General features: G+C 48.9%; 1 protein-coding gene and 1 long non-coding RNA gene across 2 annotated transcripts; both read right to left on the reverse strand.

Annotated features, from left to right (window-relative positions):
• Positions 1–8,133: 8,133 nt before the first annotated feature.
• Positions 8,134–13,024, reverse strand: LOC120680222. The gene is made up of 2 exons (XR_005677531.1): positions 8,685–13,024; positions 8,134–8,560 (listed from the first exon to the last, which is right to left on the reverse strand). It is a non-coding gene; the product is annotated as an uncharacterized LOC120680222 (long non-coding RNA).
• A 2,522-nt stretch (positions 13,025–15,546) lies between these two features.
• Positions 15,547–16,903, reverse strand: LOC120679434 (alpha-amylase isozyme 3D-like). Its single transcript, XM_039961018.1, has 2 exons — positions 16,264–16,903; positions 15,547–16,167 (listed from the first exon to the last, which is right to left on the reverse strand). The coding sequence occupies exon 2, from the start codon at positions 15,949–15,951 to the stop codon at positions 15,619–15,621; it is 333 nt and encodes a 110-aa protein (XP_039816952.1). The 5' UTR covers positions 15,952–16,167; positions 16,264–16,903; the 3' UTR covers positions 15,547–15,618.
• Between the last annotated feature and the right edge of the window lie 1,175 nt (positions 16,904–18,078).

An 18,078-nucleotide genomic window follows, 5' to 3' on the forward strand; every position in this document is an offset into this window, starting at 1 on the left:
TGCCGCCTGGGGGCGTGGATGGCGGCGGTGAGGAGTAGTAGTAGTAGAACTGCTTTACTAGGGGTATGTCGTCGTCTGCGGTGTGGCCAGTGACGGCGGGGCCGGGAGCGAGTAGGCCGTCGCGAGGTGGAGGGCGAGCGCGAGAGCATGCAGGGCGGGCGCCATGGGAGCGGGCGAGGGAGACTGGGAGAACTGGTAGCTCGATGGGCTCACCGGGGGTGGTGCTGGCACGTCGTCGTATGCCGCTATATACGTGGCGGGGTTTGCGCGAGGCCATGAGTATAGTTGGCCAAATGGGCGGCCCGAAGACCAGCCCGAAAAAGCACGGCCCAGGCACGACCTGGCACGAAAGCAATATTGTTGGGCTGGCCCGAAACGATCATGCGGGCCGTGCCTGGGCCGCCATCTCGACCCGTAGTGCTTGCCCGACCACGGCCCGACTAAACACCAGGCCCGATACGGCCCATTAACAGCCCACAATCATTCTCCATATATATACTCTCTCCTAACCCTAATTTTTACCAGCCCCCTGCCTAGGGCTGGAAACGAGCCGAGCCGAGCTGAGCTCGGCTCGGCTCGGTTCGGCTCGGTTCGGCTCGGCAAGTGAACGAGCCGAGCTCGGCTCGGCTCGCTATTTTTGCGAGCCAGAAAATCAGGCTCGGCTCGGCTCGGTGGAGGCTCGCGAGCCGGCTCGCGAGCCACACTAAACAATGTGAACTAAACTCAAAATAAATTAATTTTTTTTTGAATGATAACAATAATTATGTGGCATATATTTCTTATGTACATACAAATTGCTATGTTATGTGTATAAATATTAATTTATACCACTAATGATGAAGAATTAATTCATCAATCATCGTGAAATTATTCTTAAACTGTATTGGGTCGAGCTCGCGAGCCGGCTCGCGAGCCTGAACGAGCCGGCTCGGCTCGGCTCGCTATTTTTGCGAGCCAAAAAATCTGGCTCGTCTCGGCTCGTTTGAGGCTCGCGAGCTGCTCCGAGCCGAGCCGAGCCGTTCCGAGCCCGAGCCGAGCCGAGCTACGAGCCACGAGCTATTTTTCCAGCCCTACCCCTGCCCATCTCCCCCTATCCAGCCGCCCAGCCGCCAGCCTCCTCTCTTGGCCGCTGCTTGGCCGTCCGCCTCCACTGGCGGCTTGCGCCAGCGCCGCGGCAGCCGTCGGCCTCCCATCACGTTGTCGGCGCGGCGGCCCGCATCCTCCCGTCACGCCGTCGCCGCGGCAGCTGACGGCTGCCGGCGCCATGGTCGCGGTGACCGTCATCCTCCCGGCGCGTCGTCGCCACGGCAGTTAACGGCCACCGGCGTGGCAGCCGATGGCCTGCAGCGCCATGGCCGCGGCATCCCACGGCCTCCCCTCGCTTCGTCGCCGCAGCAACTGATGAAATCCGGCGCGGTAGCTGCCAGTCTACAGCTCTGTGGCCGCCGCAAGGCCATCGGCCTCCATGGAAAGCGCCGTTGCCGCAGTAGCCAGCGGCCCTCCCTCGCGCCCTTGTTGCGGCCCTGGGCATCGGCCTCGCGTGGCGCGCCGCCGCCTGCCGGCATTCCCCACGGCGACCTCAGACCGGCACGGGCACGAAAGGCCCGGCATGCCGAGCGGCCCGACCCGGCCCATTTATGAGAGCTTAGGGTCGTGCCTGGGCTGCTGAATCAGTACGCCGGGCGGTCTGGCACGGCCCGACCAATTGATCGGGCCAGATAGGGTCGGGCCTAATCATGCCTGGGCCGAGTTGGGCTAGGGCCGAGTCGTGCCGGGCGGCCCATTTGGCCAACTATAGCCATGAGGCCAGTATGCTTAAGCTGTTAAGCGGAAGCACTGTGTCACATGCATACAGCATGCATGCGGGCTGCCGCATGAGTCTGCAGCAGCACACGGCGTGTCGCCGACAGCCGCATAAGGGGTTGTTTGGTTCCAGGGATTTTTTTTAAGTCTCTGAAACTTTTTAGTATTTAGAAGTATTAAATAAATGTTAATTATAAAACTAACTGCAGAACCCTGGGGCTAAACTGCGAGACGAATCTAATGAGGTATCTTAATCTATGATTAGCGAATGGTTACCGTAGCATCAATGTAGCAAATTATGAATTAATTAGGCTCGTTAGATTCGTCTCGCGAAAAAGCACTCAGCTGTCAAAAAACATTTATAAACAAATTTTATTTAATACTATAAAATAGTAAGATTACTTTTGATGTGATAGGGACTTCTGAAAAAAGTTTGGTTCCAAAACACCCCCTAAGCCCGCAGAAAGCTAGCAGTTGCTGTCTTTTTATCACAAATATATAATTGAACAGACAGTTTGTACAATGGGATGTCTGCTTGGCTGTCTGTAGGGTAATTAATTCATTCTTTGACACATAAACACATGGTGATCTAGTGTACAATTGATCTTTGTAGCCATTTTATTTCTAGATGAGAGAATGCATAATACATTCAAATAATTCGTATGAATTATATATATATAATATTAAATCATAAAATATATATAAACATTAATTCGCTTGGTTTTTTAGCAATTTTTAAGCCACCTATACATTAAATCATAAATGGCTTATAAACAATTCTCAAGAGTAAAGGTATACATTTTTGAAATGTAAATCTAAAATGGTGTCTAACAAACTTTGTTTCACATTTTGTTGGATCAATACATAATTTATTATGTATTTAAACATCCTAGCACAAATAAATCTATAGATAAAAATAGAGGATAGTAGCATGGGTATTCATATTTTTTAAATGTAAAGCATCACAAGACATATCCAACGAAAAAAGTTTGAGATCATTTGGACCTATATTTATTTTATTATGGATTTTCACAAAATCATGAACACACAAGTTATACTAACTTTGCTAGCTTGTCACCGTCGCCGCCGTCCCCATTCTGCTCATTGCTGCTGCACCCCTCCTCCGGATCATGCTGCTGCTCGCCGTTCTCCCACGGCTGCGGGTTCGCCCTCTCGTCGCCGTCGATCTGGGGCTCCTCCTGCGCCTCCCGGCGCAGGCCCCCGCTGGCGGCCTGCTCATCGAGCGCGCTCTGCTCCTCCTTTCGCTGCCTCTGCCCGCGTAGCTCGCCTCCTCGATGCCGCCGTCCAGGTTCTTCTCCTCGATGGCGGCGGCTCGGGCCTAGTCGTGCGGCAGCTCCAGCTGCGGGTCGCGGTTCTCCTCTAGCACGGCCTCGCGCTCCTTGGCAAGGTGTGGCGATCGGCGGTCGGTGGCGCTGCTGCCGCGGCCTTCCTGCCCCAGCGCCTTTGTGGCCGCGGTCATCCATGGATTTCGAGCGCGCGGAAGCGGGAGTAGCAGATCCGAGCGGGGCATTATTGAGATGGAGCAGCGGCGTACAACACGCTTCGAGCTGTCCCTAGGCCCTCGGAGCACGAGCCTCCGTCGTTGCCTTGCGAGACGACGAGGAACCCGTCTGCTCGCCCGACCGAGGGGCTTTTTGCAAAAAAGGTCTGCATGTCGACGGGTGTCGACTCCCCGTTGTACATGCCCTATATGCGGACGGGTAGTGGGTACCCGTGCGCCACGCCACTTGCAATTTGAGTTGGTTGTCATCCATTCCTGCGCGGTGTGTGGAGAGAAATCCGAGCGAGATGCCATCCGGTGAGCCGCCGTCGAGACTCGAGATCGGCAGCGTGGGACTTGTGTCTGTCAATGCTTAGATTTAGTTGCTGAGAACTAGGGTCTTGCTAATCAGCGGGCGCGCATCGGGCGGATCAGGGTCCTACTGTTCTCTTCATGTTCAACTTGATCCATATATATATTTTTGAGTTAGATCCATATATATATTAAGTTCAAAGTTGTATAAGACTAGAGCCCGTCCTAATAAAATGTAGTAAAGGGTAGCCCTGGGCATTCGGGTAATTCGGGTCGGGTAATTCGGGTAATGGAAAATTCGGATATCTAAAAATGCTACCCGAAATTAACTCGAAAAAAGAAATACCCGAAATTTCGGGTTCGGGTTCGGGTTTTCCCGAAATATCCGATCAATTGCCAAATCATTGTTTCTCCCATTAGGCAACAAGTAAAAAAGAGGGATGAAATACAAAAGTAAGATCAACATATCGCTATTATTGCACAAATCAAACAAACAAGCAATCAATAAATATAACAATTAAATTTCTTATTGCGTTGTTGGGGTCAAGTGAGTGGATTAGACCATAATCTATTAGGTTTTAAAGGAGTTCGGGTAATTCGGGTACCGGGAGTCAAAACCCGAATTAAATTCGGTTTTCTCAAGTTCCTACCCAAAATAGTGATCGGGTAATTTGGGTTCGGGTAATTTGGATTCGGGTTCGGGTAATTCGGGTTCGGAGTTCGGGTTCGGGAAATTGTGCCCACCCCTAGTAAATTACTAGGGTTTTAAAGTTAGCGTGTATCATGACTCATGAGAACTCGACTGCTTGTGTCGGGATGTCCCGCACGGCCACGCCTAGGGTTGAGAAGGGAAAGGGCGCTGCCACCGCTCACCTTCTTAACCCCCACCTACCGCCGTCATCTCCAAGGTCCCAGCCATCTCTTATCGCCGCCGGCTGCCGCTCGTGTCCAAGATCCCCGCCGACGTTGCTCGTGTCCAAGATCCCCGCTGGCCTCCGCTCGTCTCCAAGATCCCTGCTAGAGAGAGAGGTTGGAAGACCCGGGACGCCGAACCCCACCTTCCATCGTGTTGCCGCTACCGTCTCTGCTCTCAGTGACCGGGATGCTGGATCCCATTCTGGATCTCTCTGTGTGTCCTCCCCCACCGTGACGCCCTCGCTATGCCTAGGCGTCTGTTAATCCTGATGTCACAACCCCGAGACCACCGGTGGTGAGGGCCGGGGTGTGAGGAAGATAACAGGCTCTCACCGGATAAATTCTCCCGTTGCCGCCGGCGAGATCACCGTGACGTGAGATGGAATCGCCGCCACCGTCAAGGACGAACAAGCAAGGGGATAAGTTTCTATTTGATTTCTTCGTTGCCTTCCTCTGTTCTGGTTGCTGGCTTATATGTCTCTCCATAGTCTTACATGTGGGACCCGCCATGAATAGACCATGTCCACGGGTGTTACATTTCCAAGCAACAACATGATCTGAAGTTAATCTTCTTTGCCCAAGTAGGTATCGATGCCATGTCTCCTTCAAGTTAAACTTAAATAGCTATCATGAATGGTTTCTCTGTGACCGAAGATCCAAGTAATTCTTCCATATAGTGAATAAACTATTCTTCAGCCTCACAGATTGCTTGAACAGCAAAGACTGGTCACTTGGTTTGTAAAATTCTACTATACCTGGATCCCATTGTGTCACAGTTGTCATGTACTATATCTCAGGTTGCTCACTTTCTCCTGAGATACAGGTGGGCACTGTGTTCGCCCTGTCCACATCAATCAGCATAATAATTGGGGAAATGTCGACTTGATCAAGCACCTTATCCATGATCAGCTCATCAACCGATACTAGCTGTTGCAGTAAGTTGCCATTGTTAGCAAGGTGGGAATCCTTGCCCAACATATGCACAGGCTTGTTGGAAACAATGGCCAATAAGTAGAAATCTTTGAGTTTGTATAGGTCCTGCAGTAATGTCATTTCTTCCAATGCAATGATTGTTCCATTTCCATGCCCAAAGCGATGTCTCCCAATTTTCAGGATAAGGGCTTCCTCCGGCACCCTCGCCAATGATCTAATACCCCTGTCCTCTTGAATACTGATAGCCGGACTAAGACCAAAGTCAAGCTCAACTGGGTTCATTTTCCCATGATACACATACTCTCTAGCACTTGCTAGCTGCTGTGATAGGCCACCATGTGAATTGACGTTGACTGACATCTCATTCACATGATCAGTACCAATTCCCAAGAGAAAAGGAGTGTTTCTCTCAAGAGTTAGCTCATCGTCCATGTCTGCCTCGCAAACCCATTTGCTGTCCTCATGAAGCTCTTCAACAAAACCGTGGTCTGAATCAACCAATCTAAACTCTAAGAATCCCAAGGGGCCATCAACAACCTGCTCATCATCTGGGTACACTCCACCGCAAGCTAGGAGCTGCAATAATTCATTGTTTATGTCGAGCTCTGCTGGCATTTCCTTGTCCCATACAACTTAGCCAAACATTTCATCATACTCCAGTTCTGCATCATGCTCGAATAGCATTGGGTAAACATTCTTGCACTGCATTTGGTCATCCACCCCATGAGCTAGCTGCTGCAACAAACTGTTGTCCAAGTCAGGGATCTGCAGGAACTCATCATCCCATACAATATCATTGTGGTGCTTTTCATTGAGCAACTCAGAAACAACACCCACATATGGCACTGGTGGCTTGCACACAGCATGCTCATTCTCTAGATTAGTTTCTGCCATACCAACATCATGCATGGTGATCTGAAATTTCAAGGCTTCAAATTCATCCACATAATCTCGCACCGAGCCCGTCTGCTGCAACTCAATGAGACCATCAATAGCATGTTTGTAATCAAAGGAACCAAACTTCTCCTGAATAGCCTGAACAAATTGCTCCCAAGTACCCATCCCATTCGTCAGCTTATATGCTTGCCACCACTTAGAAGCATTCCCATCCATGTGCAGAGAAGCGGTTAGAACCCAAGACGACTCACTGATGTTCTGAATTTGGAAGTAATGTGTGCATTTATCAATCCAGATCTTCAGATTGGACCCATCAAACAGAGGGAATGACATTTTCGGCACATAGTGGTGGCCCTCAGCCCGTGCCTCATGATGGCGACGAACAGCAGGATCAGGATGAGATGACGACGGCTCACCTCGGAGTGGCCGCTTCGGCCGACGTGATGGTGGCCGGCAAGACGACGACGGTTTGGTGGGCCGATCCCTGGAGTCTGAATCCTCCATGCTCGAAGAAGAGAAGAGTCGCTCCACTGCACGCGCCGTGGCATCAATCTGCTAGTTCATGCCATGTTGATCTCGCGCCAATTGATTCAGGGCCCTTGTGTTCAGAGCGACCTGCTCCTGCATATGCTGCTGCAAGTGATGTAGATCCCCCACCCGAGCGAACAGCAGATCCACGCTCTCCGTCAACTGATCCAACTTGCTATCAGTAGTCTCTTGAGCCTCGTACATCGCGTCGAGGAGAAGCTGCGTCTGGGCGGAAGGCTCTAGGAGCGCCGTGATGACCGATCTCGAACAGCTCCACAGATCGCAGAATCCCGCAGTGTGAGCTCACCAGCCCCAACTACAACCCTAAGCGGCGCGACGGAACTCGAGTGGACGACGGCGCCGGACTAGCTAACCGGCGTTTTGCAGGGAAGCCGCCGCCGACTGGAAGTCAGTAGGCGGGGCATGGACGCCGAGATCTGAAGGAAGTCGGCGGAGCGGGCCTAGCGCGTTGAGGAGACGGCAGGCCGGGGAAACAGGAGCAGTAGCGCGCCGAGGATCACCAAATCTGATATCAATTGTCACAACCCCGAAACCACCGGTGATGAGGGCCGAGGTGTGAGGAAGATAACAGGCTCTGACCGGATAAATTCTCCTGTTGCCGCCGGCGAGATCACCGTGACGTGAGATGGAATCGCCGCCGCCGTCAAGGACTAACAAGCAAGGGGATAAGTTTCTATTTGATTTCTTCGTTGCCTTCCTCTGTTCTGGTTGCTGGCTTATGTCTCTCCATAGTCTTACATGTGGGACCCGCCATGAATAGACCGTGTCCACGGGTGTTACACCCGAGTGCCTGACCGCCGACCTCTCACCTCGTGGGTAGAAATAAGGTGAGCGTCCCCTCTACCCTCCCTGTTTTTTTACGGGTTTAATTGCCTTTTCAACCAAAAAATGCAAAAGTAGGTACTCGTGCGCATCCAAACACCCCCATAGTGTTGCATCTTGTCAACTCAAATCAGTAATCTTTAGAGTGTCATGATTTTGCAAAACTCAATCTTTTTGTGTCATACCTAAATGCCTTCTTTTTTCTGTATGAATTGTTGTATATCCTGAGGAATCAAGATGATACTGTCGACCACATGTCTAAAATCAAGCATACCAATTTTTTGGCTTCCATGAGTGATATTCATGGTCTTTACTGTATGAAGTGTGTAATGAGGAATTCGCTTCTTGGACGGTAAGTTTCTTAAATATTCATGCAATTATCACCTTTGCACTGCATCGACTAAAAAAAGGGTAAATGCTAGTACTTTGTATATATTTAGAAAGATATATCTCAACTTTGGCTGATAATGGAACATGCTTGCGTGATTCTTTACAAAAGATTTTATCATGCCTGGACAATACTACTAGCCATACATTATTCATAAAGCTACAAATTTCAATATAATGACATCGAATATAAGAAAATTTCTATACAACATCATTTGTAGCATTTTCACTTGATAAATAGTTTTCATCCGTATTCTGGAATCTGATAGCCACACCGAGCAAAAAGGTGTCAATGACCACATCATCTTCAGAAAGCAGCAATGTGACCTCGATGAGTTGGACGGGTATGCCACTCCATTATTTGCCCGATTGAGTCTACAGTCAGGAGGGGCTCCTTTGAAGAAATTGGATCAGAAAATTCTGAAAGGTCCCACATTGAGTCTGCGTTACACGTGCAGTATGTCAGCCTTATCTCATGCACTACTGTTTGAAAAATTTAATCATTGTTGTATTATTAAGAGTCTGATATCTGTAGACTATGATGAGGAGGCGCAATAGAACATACCTATGTTTGACGAGCCCAAGGATGAATCCGATGGCATACCTGACTAACATGAAGTCTCATTTGCTTAACCTATTAGCAATATCTCAAGTGATAATGAAGACAACATCAAGATAATGTAGTTTCCTATCTACACACTTTTCCTTTAATATCATGTTCCACTCTTTTTTGAGCATTCCTTTCTAGTTGCTCGAATTTTTGGAAGCTAGATACTGAATTTTTTGATTTTTTGGAAACTAGATTATTAGAATTTAGAATTTTTTTGAAACTAGATTCTTTTCTAGCTGCTGAAAATTTTGGAAATTAGCTGCTGGAATTTTTAGAAACTAGATGCTGTAATTTTTGGAAACTAGATTCTTGTAAACTAGATTTTTGGAACCATATTTTTTGGAAACTAGAAGCTAGATTCTTTTCTAGCTGCTGCAATTTTCGGAAACTAGATTCTCACCATGTTCTTCTCTCTTATCTCTATGTTGGTTCACACAAGCACATGAGAAACAAGTACTAACTCTATAGCTTTCACAATTACAACTTGCATCACTTTTTCTCTAGCTCTCATACTACTCTCTAGGCTTCTTTTATGTACCTAAGGAACCGCCGTACACACAAGAGCACAAAGCATCTATATCTAAGCACTAGCAAAGATATGTAAATGTCCTCTATTGCAGATTACATGGTCGAGAACTGTTCTAATATTTGAAGAACTTGGGATTTAATGTTGATTAAAGGAAGGAGATGAAGTCAAAATTTGTTATTGCCGAAGGTATCAGTGGAAAGGAAGCTCTGAAGAGAGTAACTATGTCCGTGGGGAAAATATGCTGAGCAGGACTTTTTCACCCTACACAGTAAAGGTAATAAAGGGAAGAGGGCTGCAGGAGGAACAGATGCATGTGAATACTATGATACATTGCAGCAGCTTTGCTTGCAGAATTTCTGGACATATAAACTTTGTCCTGCCAAGGGAAGGAGAATGTTTGCAGTAGCTCAAGTAGCAAAGCATTACCTTGAGGATGAAAATCATAAAAGAATAAGGAAAAATGTGTTACACTATATGTATCCTGATGAATTTGATGAGCCAAACTTGAGTGAAGACTGGGTCCAAGATAGAATATGAGAATATGTCTTCTCTCTCAGAATCACTTAAAATTCCTCATGAGTGTTTGGAAACAAGACCAGCAGCCCATGGTTTGATCCTTGGCCAAGTTAAGCTATATGTCGATGACGAGGAGCTCGCAGATTGCATGTTTGGTGGGGAATCAGGAACACTGATTCCTAGGGAATTAGTATTGGTGAATAGAATTGAGATCCCTGACAAAGTAAAACACGTCTTTGTCATCGAAAAGGAGACCATTTTCTATGACCTAGTTGCAAAGAAATTTCATGAAACAGATGACACAATTCTGGTTATGCCAATCTCAGTGGGAGTGTTATAGTAGTGTCATGGATATTAAATGTGCTAACATGTACCAATAGTATGAGGAGAGAGAAAAGATGAATGTCATGAAATGTGAGAGGAGTGTCATCACCATGACACTCCACTGGCACAGTTCTCAAGTTTCCAGTTTTGGTAACTGTGTCGATGACACTCCCACTAAGACTGACCTTATAGGGAGAAGCCATTCGGACGTGGCAACATGGATCCTACCGAGGAAGTTAAAAGATGCTTATCAGACCCCTAAAGTATTATGCGTTGGTAGATTGCAACCCGAGTGGTGTGTTAATCTACTTATTTTATAACATTATTGGCTCGGAAGAATGTACCTATGGCATGTGTTTGGCAGTAGCTGATATAGAGCTGCTTGGATTATATTTAGACGATGTCAAGGAAGCTGATTGTAGACCATTTAGTGATAGAGATCTAACACTTGTCGAATATCTGATGAATGGAAAAAGCTACATTTGTTATACCACATATGTCATGATCTGAAAGCAAATTTGATTAATACGTCTTTTAAAGGGCAGAATGCAAACATGGACATGCTTATGAACCGAAACATGCTACTGCAATTTTTTTTACGATAAATGGGATCAAGCAAAACTGAAGTGTTAACTTCTAAAACTAATAATCGGGTATGATAATGAGTCTTGGAAATAGACAATATTACTTACATATTAGGTTTGGTATGATATTTTGTGTTATCTTGCTATTTTATTAACATTCCTTATAATTGTTATTTTTTCATCATTAAATCAGGCGACTCTCGGGCATGCTCTTGATACTTGTTGGGTATTTTAGTGATAGTGGAAGAATCCGCAAGCGCATGGATATCGTTGTAACTTTCATCTCAGAGTTTTCCAAGAGTTATTGAATTCAAGGGAACGTGTGTACACTAACTCCTATTTTAGTCGATCCAAGGACACACCAAAGTAGGTGGCAAGGGTAGTGAGAATTCCAACAATAACATAATAGGTGAGTTAAAACTCGATCTCTCGGACACTATACTTGATTCGGGCACCGGCTTACATCTGGTCTGCCAGGCAACTCCGGCCAATAGTTCTACGCTATATCCGAATGTGGAAGATTGCATAGGACCATTAGGACTGTCACCACATACAGCCTACCTCTAACAAATTGTGGGATATAAGGCGAACGAAGGATATCCTTTAGCCTAGACACTATATCTACGCTATAGATTACTACTATAGTCTAAATACGTTTGGTACCCTGTAGCAAACTACAACACTCTGTATAAATACAGAGCAATGAACCCGCGACTAAGACAACTGATCTCACTCAGTTACAAGTACTACTAGCATATACTACACCAAATAAAATACTAGAGATAGGGACCACGAATGCTTACTGAGCATCGAAGAATGTAGCAGCATTCATAGAGGTACAAGTTGGGAGAAGAATGCTGACATCTTGGCACTTCTCACGAACTATTCCCTCACTCTCGTAGAGGTAAAAATTGGAGAAGAGCACCGAAGACTTGACGCCCCTCCAGAGTACATCTACCCCTAACCTTTTTAAGGCAACTCTAAACTCGAGAAAGCTTGTTGAGCACTTGATGGATAAGTTCTCCATTTGAAACCCCCTCTCATATTTATAAAGGATGACCATGGGTGTTTCACCCAGTTATTCAGCTGCAATCACCTGGAACCGACATTATGAGCCCATGTGAGGCTGCCACGTTGAAGGCTAAAGGTCGGTTGTGCCGACCATGTACTACTACAAATCTGGATTAACCGAGGTGTTTTGAGGAGGCCTCAGAGGCGGGCAGGCCGGTAGCCCGCCTCTGTTAATAGATTAACTGAGGCAGTCACCATAAGGAAACCGGCTCAGTTAAGGGTACATTAACTGAGGCGGTTCTGTTAAGGAGACCACCTCAGTAAATAGATTAATAGAGGGGGCAGACGTAACACAACCTCCTCTGTTAATGACTATTAAGGGCTTGTTTGCAGCACTCCACTCCACAAACTCCACTCCACATTCTAGCTCCGCTCTAATAAATTTACTCTATCATGTTTGGGTGATGTATGGTTCCACTCCACCAGCTTTAGTAGGCCTACCCAGTGCACGAGCTAATGGCCCAACTCCCTCCACCACAGCGGCCCAGCTAGGCCCACCCTCCTCACCTCGCTTCCACGTAGGCCCCACTTATCAGATATTTCTTCTACCTTCATGCTGGTTCTGTTTCGGTACTGGGATTATCAAGCAAAAGCTTCAGTACTACTAGCGTCACTACTACTAGCGTCTCGAGGAGGTCACGGCGGCGCGCCCTGGAGCTTAGTGCTCGCGGTCACCGCTTGCGGCGGCACCATCCGCCTCCACGCCTCGGTGCATCGCACACTAGTCGCAGACCACCACGAGCACCAGCCGCACCGCTGAAGGATGCCTCACCACACCTTGTGTCCACCCAATCAAGCCAGACGCGCGTGCGCGACGCACGGCGCCGTTGCTCGGTTGCCGCCACCGAAGGATGCCTCGCCGGAGTTGGTGGACACAATCCGATTTGGGGGTTTTTCGTAGGGTTGATTTGGGATGCAATTGAGGCGCTGCGGAGCTCGTGTGGGGTGTGGGGTTTCGATTTGGGGGCTTAGCCGAGCTGGAGGAAGCTCCATGGCGGCTGGCGGACGGCGGCCATGGTGGTGCTCAGGTTAGAGCGACGGAGGACGCGGCAGGATCTTCCGGGGGGAGGCGACGTGATCTCGCGGAGGCGCCGGAGGAGGAGAACCGGTCGACGGCAAGGAGCTCAGAGCTCGGCAGCGGCAGCGTGGCCGGAGGGCGGCGTGGGAGGCCAAGTACTCGGTGGGGAAGGAGCAGCGTGGGAGACGAAGACTGTAGACTTTTCTTCTTTTTTCGGGTGCGAACTGGTACAACAATGGCAGGTCGATAATATTTCTGAACTGCACTAGCTCCGTTATTTCGTAGAGCATCTATTGAGGAGCTCAAAAAAAATATAGAGTGGAGTCAATTTTCTTTAGAGTGGAGTGGAATGGAGCTGACTGATTTGTTTGGATATTTTTTTATGGAGTGGAGCTATTTTTTGTGGAGCAGAGCTCTCCCAAACACCTCCTAACTGAGGCAATTTTTTTAATGTCTGCTCGGCTCTGTTAAGATCTCTATAAATACCCATTAGCCCTTTTCTTCCTCCCCGCAGCTCCTCCATTATTTTGTGCTTTGAGCTCAAAACACGAAATTTGGCCATTTTAGAGGGGGAGGTTTTGCCCTTGGATTTGGTGAAGGGGGCACCACAAGAGGTTGATTTTTTACTCTCCAACTCTCATATTCTCTCTTTACATGATTTTGGTGCTTTTTTCTATATCTAGATTTAGATCTAGGAGGAGAAAGAAAACCGGATCTAGAGCTGACATGACTTTAATTCAACTTCCAAGCTTTCTACACTCACGAATCTAACCATTGCCAATAAAGCACATCATCACCGACGAATTCAAACGACGCGCCTGTTCTGAGTGCGGTCGGCAATTAGTGGGGCGCCGCTAGACGACGAGACGACGGCAGTTCCCAAGGTTGGCTTTCGGACTTCTCTTTGATTGTTACATAAGACAACGACACCAAGTCCACTCATCCCTTTGCCATTGCGCCCTCACCTCTTTCCGCCCCCATTGTAGCCGACCACTGCAACCAGAAGCTCCTTCGCCCTCCTCGTCGCCGAGCGGCCTATGGCGCCTGCGAGATCCCTCGCCGACCTTCCAAAGGAGATGCTCATCCACGTCACCTCACGCGTCGCGGCCTCGTTCGACTTCCCCATGGCCGATCTCCGTCGCCTAGGGGGGCTTTCTCTCTCATGAGAGACATGGAGTGCGGCGCGGCGCTGGTGTGCCATAATCTCAACTTGAGGCTAGTGATGCGGCAATCGGACGACGCGGCGACTAGCGAGCGACTGATCGTGAACACCCACGGCGCGGGCAACCTGCAGGCGCTCTTCATCATGGGGACGAGGGTCGTCTTCCGACAGCACGTCGGAGCTCTTCATGCGCCGCTCGACGATCTCGATCAGGCTGCCCGGCAGGGCCACAAGGAGGCGGCGTACCTGTTTGCTATGCTCCTGTGGAGAGCAAATCGTGGCACTGAGGATGACCTCCAGGCCAAGGAGCTCCTGGCGGAGGCAGCGGACGACGACTCGGTGCTCGCCGTCTTGAACGACCGCGGGGTTTCTCTTCCACGCGAGCACGTCTTCCGCACACTGTGGAGGTATGTGTGGCCTATCTGGCGTGAGGCCTTCCCCGTGCCTCCGCCAGAGCCTCGCGCGGACGTTCACCATTGCGTGTCCCCGTACCGGCAGATCGGATGGGTCGAGGAGGGCTGGTGTGGCAAGCGTGTCAGCCATTACAGGTGGTACCGGTGGTCGAACTTCTGCAGCGAGGAATGCAGGATTCGTAGCGTGTGCGAGTCCTTTTTCAGCGTCCTCGGGTGTTATCCTTAGGATGTTGTACTTCTGGCAAGTTATGTTATCCCTAGGGCCTCATATCATGTTATGGTTAACGGCTTTAATAAGCATCCTAGTGAGAATATCTACTACCAAATTAAAATTAAAGAGAATAGAGGACAGAGGATCACCCACTCTAAGCCCTTCCCATGTGGTACAGAAGTGACACATTTGTTGATGTGCACTCCTATAGAGCTACATAAAAGAATTTTCCTAATCCAAGAAATCCAAGTATGCCGAAAACCTCTTTTTTCTAAAATTTGTAGCATAAAGTCCCAGTTAACTCTATCATAAGTTTTTTCATAATCTAATTAGAACACTGCCCCTGGACGTTAAGAATGCTATTTTGTGCATAGGCTGCAGCTGTTCTGTAATGTGTAAAATGGGCATTGTTTTGATATTGACAAACACTTTTTTTCCCCCAAATCATGTCTGAGTTTATCCCATCAGTTTCAAATACTATGAGCCTTTTGTTTTTAAATGCCCTTGGCATGCTGTGAGATGGTTGACGTCTATTGATATTTATAGTTAAGAACTTTCTACACAACTCTTGGTATCACGTACTAATGTACCTATCCAATGTTGCATTCTCTTCTGACTAGACGTCAATAAATATCAGAATCTGACTAGTAGAGATATTTATCAGTATCTGACTAGAAGAGATATTTATTGTGAAAAATAATGGAATATGAAATTAAAGGAACAGCGAGTAGAAAGAAAAGTACATTGTCTCGGTGTTGTCTTCATCATCACTTGACATATAGCTAATAGGTTCAGCAAATGAGTTATCAGGTTCGTCAGGTATGCCATCAGATTCATCTTTGGGCTCGTCAAACATTTAACATAGCCACATAGGTATGTTCTCTGAGTCGATCAATGCATGGTGCAACATTTTTTTTTGCTACAGACTTACAGTATTTAGATCCCTCTCACTCCAAATTTAGAGGCGTGCATACGTTCAGGAGATCATGTTTGTTTATTTATGTGTTTTATGATGACAGTGTTTACATGTCGAATTCGAAATGAAAATACAAAAGTACAATTCAGGAAATGCTCGCTATAGGGGGGCAAAAAACGTGGTCGATGTCGGGCGCCGCGGCGAACCCCTCGCCGGTGTCGCGGTGGCCCGTGCCGTCCGAGTACTGCGTGTCGTCGCTGCAGATCATGCCGGGGCCCCAGTCGAGGCGGTCGTCGGGCGTCCCGCCCTCGAAGATGCAGTAGACGCCGCGCGCGTCCTTCTTCTCCGCGCACCGGTGGTTGATGACGATGTCGGCGACGCACTGGATGCCCCTGCCGTGGAACGCCGCGATCAGGGACTTGAGCTCCGCCGCCGTGCCGTACCGCGACGCGTCCAGGTCGTACAGGCGCCCCGGCATGTAACCTGCCGGTGGCGATTATCGACGCATTTTATTCGAGTCACAGATCATTGCAAATTAAGACGAATAATCTGAGGTGTTTCCTTGTGGGGCGACGGAGTGCGAGGGAGGAGGCAGCCAAACGTGTGTCACACCGGCCTTGGCGATGTCGTCGACCTGGGCCTTGAGGCTGTTGTACCAGCCGCCCTGCTTCTTGTACGACTCCCAGTTGAACCCCTGCTCGAACAGATACGTCGACAACCTTCAGCTCACAGAGTACCGAAGGTACTTGATGTTCTACGGTGACAGCATGCAAGTCTACGTGCAGCGTACCTGGAAGAGGACCTGTGCCTGGACCAGGCTGCAGAGGGCCACGACCACGAGGGAGAAGAGCAAGCAGAAGCTGCTCGAGTGCTTCATCTGTCTGTGTCTGCGAGTGCTCCACTGATCTGAGATCGGAGGGTGAGTAGTTGTGCCCAGTGGCCTCGCCGGGGGCCCTATATACAGGCGCCGCTGCCGCCTCGCCGGCACGGTGGTCGAGGCAGGGAATGTTCAGCCGAGGCCCCACATTAATGTGATGTGGATATGGATAGAGGGGCCACGTAGATCCCGCGTGGAAAGAGGGAGAGAGCCGAGATGCGGCGGCGTGGCGCTGTTGACGACGAAGACTGTGCCGTTGCCCGTTGGGGGCTGCGGCCGTTGCTCCCACTCCAGGCAGGGCGGAGGAGCTCGGCGATCGAGCTCGCGTGTGCAGTCGCAACGGGTGGCCTGACCGGCGGCGCGGCCGCCACGGCGCTCGGCTAGGCGGCGGTAGCTCTGACTGGACGTCGTCTGGACGCTCCCGCCGGCGTCGGCCTCCTTAAATTCTTGACATGGCGGTTCTATCCGCCAAAGGTAGCTTGATGGTCGAGCCCCCTGATGCGAACCTCGAAAGGAGAGAACTGGATAATGCTCCGATCAATTGATGGCTGCCAGCTGACCTGAGACTGACGCAAGGCGTTGCCGCGTCGCCGACTCTGAAGATAACAGCAGCCTACTAGGCTTTAGCTACTACCAGGGGAGGAAGCATTGAAGCAAAGCAGCAGCAGACTGAAGGATGGTTGACGAATGGGCCGCCTCGCAGAAGTTGTTGGGTTCGACGGCCCAATTTGAGGCTCGGTTGTGTGGCCACAGCGAGCTAAACGAAGTGGTGCGCGGCCCGTGTGCCTAGCGAACTTTCGGCCCGTTAATCGGTGCCGCGGGCTCATCACGAACGAGTTAGCACGGCTCAGAAACGCACTCCTCGCTCGGCCCACTCGTTGATCGTATTTTGTACTCCTTCAATTTCAGTGAAATTAGTAGTCACTTTAGCTTTGTTCCAACACAAACCTAACTAGTTTCGATTAACTTTTAAAAATATGATAATATTACTAAATAAAGTTACTATTTCAATATATTCCCTGGTAGGTTCAATTAACTAAAAGAATATTATTATAATTTTTTATAAACTTGGTTAAAGTTAAACATTTTTAACTTCGGATAAACACGACTTTTATACTTTCTCTCTTTTAAATAGACTACTGGCTCCCTTTGTTCTCCTCTTATCCTTTTTGGGTTGTGAGGAATAGACCGGTGATTTGTTGGTCGCTAGCTGCACACTCTCTTTCTTCCTTTTTCCTTTTCATGTAGGACAGAGTCTCATTACTAGTAGTCATTGCTAGCTAGGGTACCGACGGTTGGACGATAGAAGAAAAACAGTCAGCAAGTTTAGCTGATACGTACCAGCTAGTACCAGGACCTGGCATTTATTCCCAGGTCATGATCCTGAGCCACTCGCAGGTTGGATTGACGGTTGATCGATCCACATGCTTAATTCTGTCAATGGCAAACAGCCAGCCAGCCAGCCAACAACCCGTCGCCGTCGCGGCTGAATGGGGTTCCCCCCCCCCCCCCCCCCCCCCCCCCCCCCCCCCCCCCCCACCCCACCCCCCCCCCCCCCCCCCCCCCCCCCCCCCCCCCCCCCCCCGGACTTGTACGACCTGCAGGTGCAGCAAGCTTTGGAATTCATTACGGCGATGATTATCGCCAACCACACCTGCTTAACGCAATACTGCGTCCCTGATTAGTGATTTGTCAGAAAAGGTTTTGTACGAGCAGTACTGCCTTCCA

Source organism: Panicum virgatum, chromosome 6N, assembly GCF_016808335.1.
Source record: "Panicum virgatum strain AP13 chromosome 6N, P.virgatum_v5, whole genome shotgun sequence".
NCBI classification, from domain to species: Eukaryota; Viridiplantae; Streptophyta; class Magnoliopsida; order Poales; family Poaceae; genus Panicum; species Panicum virgatum.

What these genes read in the sequence shown, in the direction of transcription:
- LOC120679434 (XM_039961018.1), bottom strand. Translation starts at nt 15,951, where the DNA reads ATGCCGGGGCGCCTGTACGACCTGGACGCGTCGCGGTACGGCACGGCG.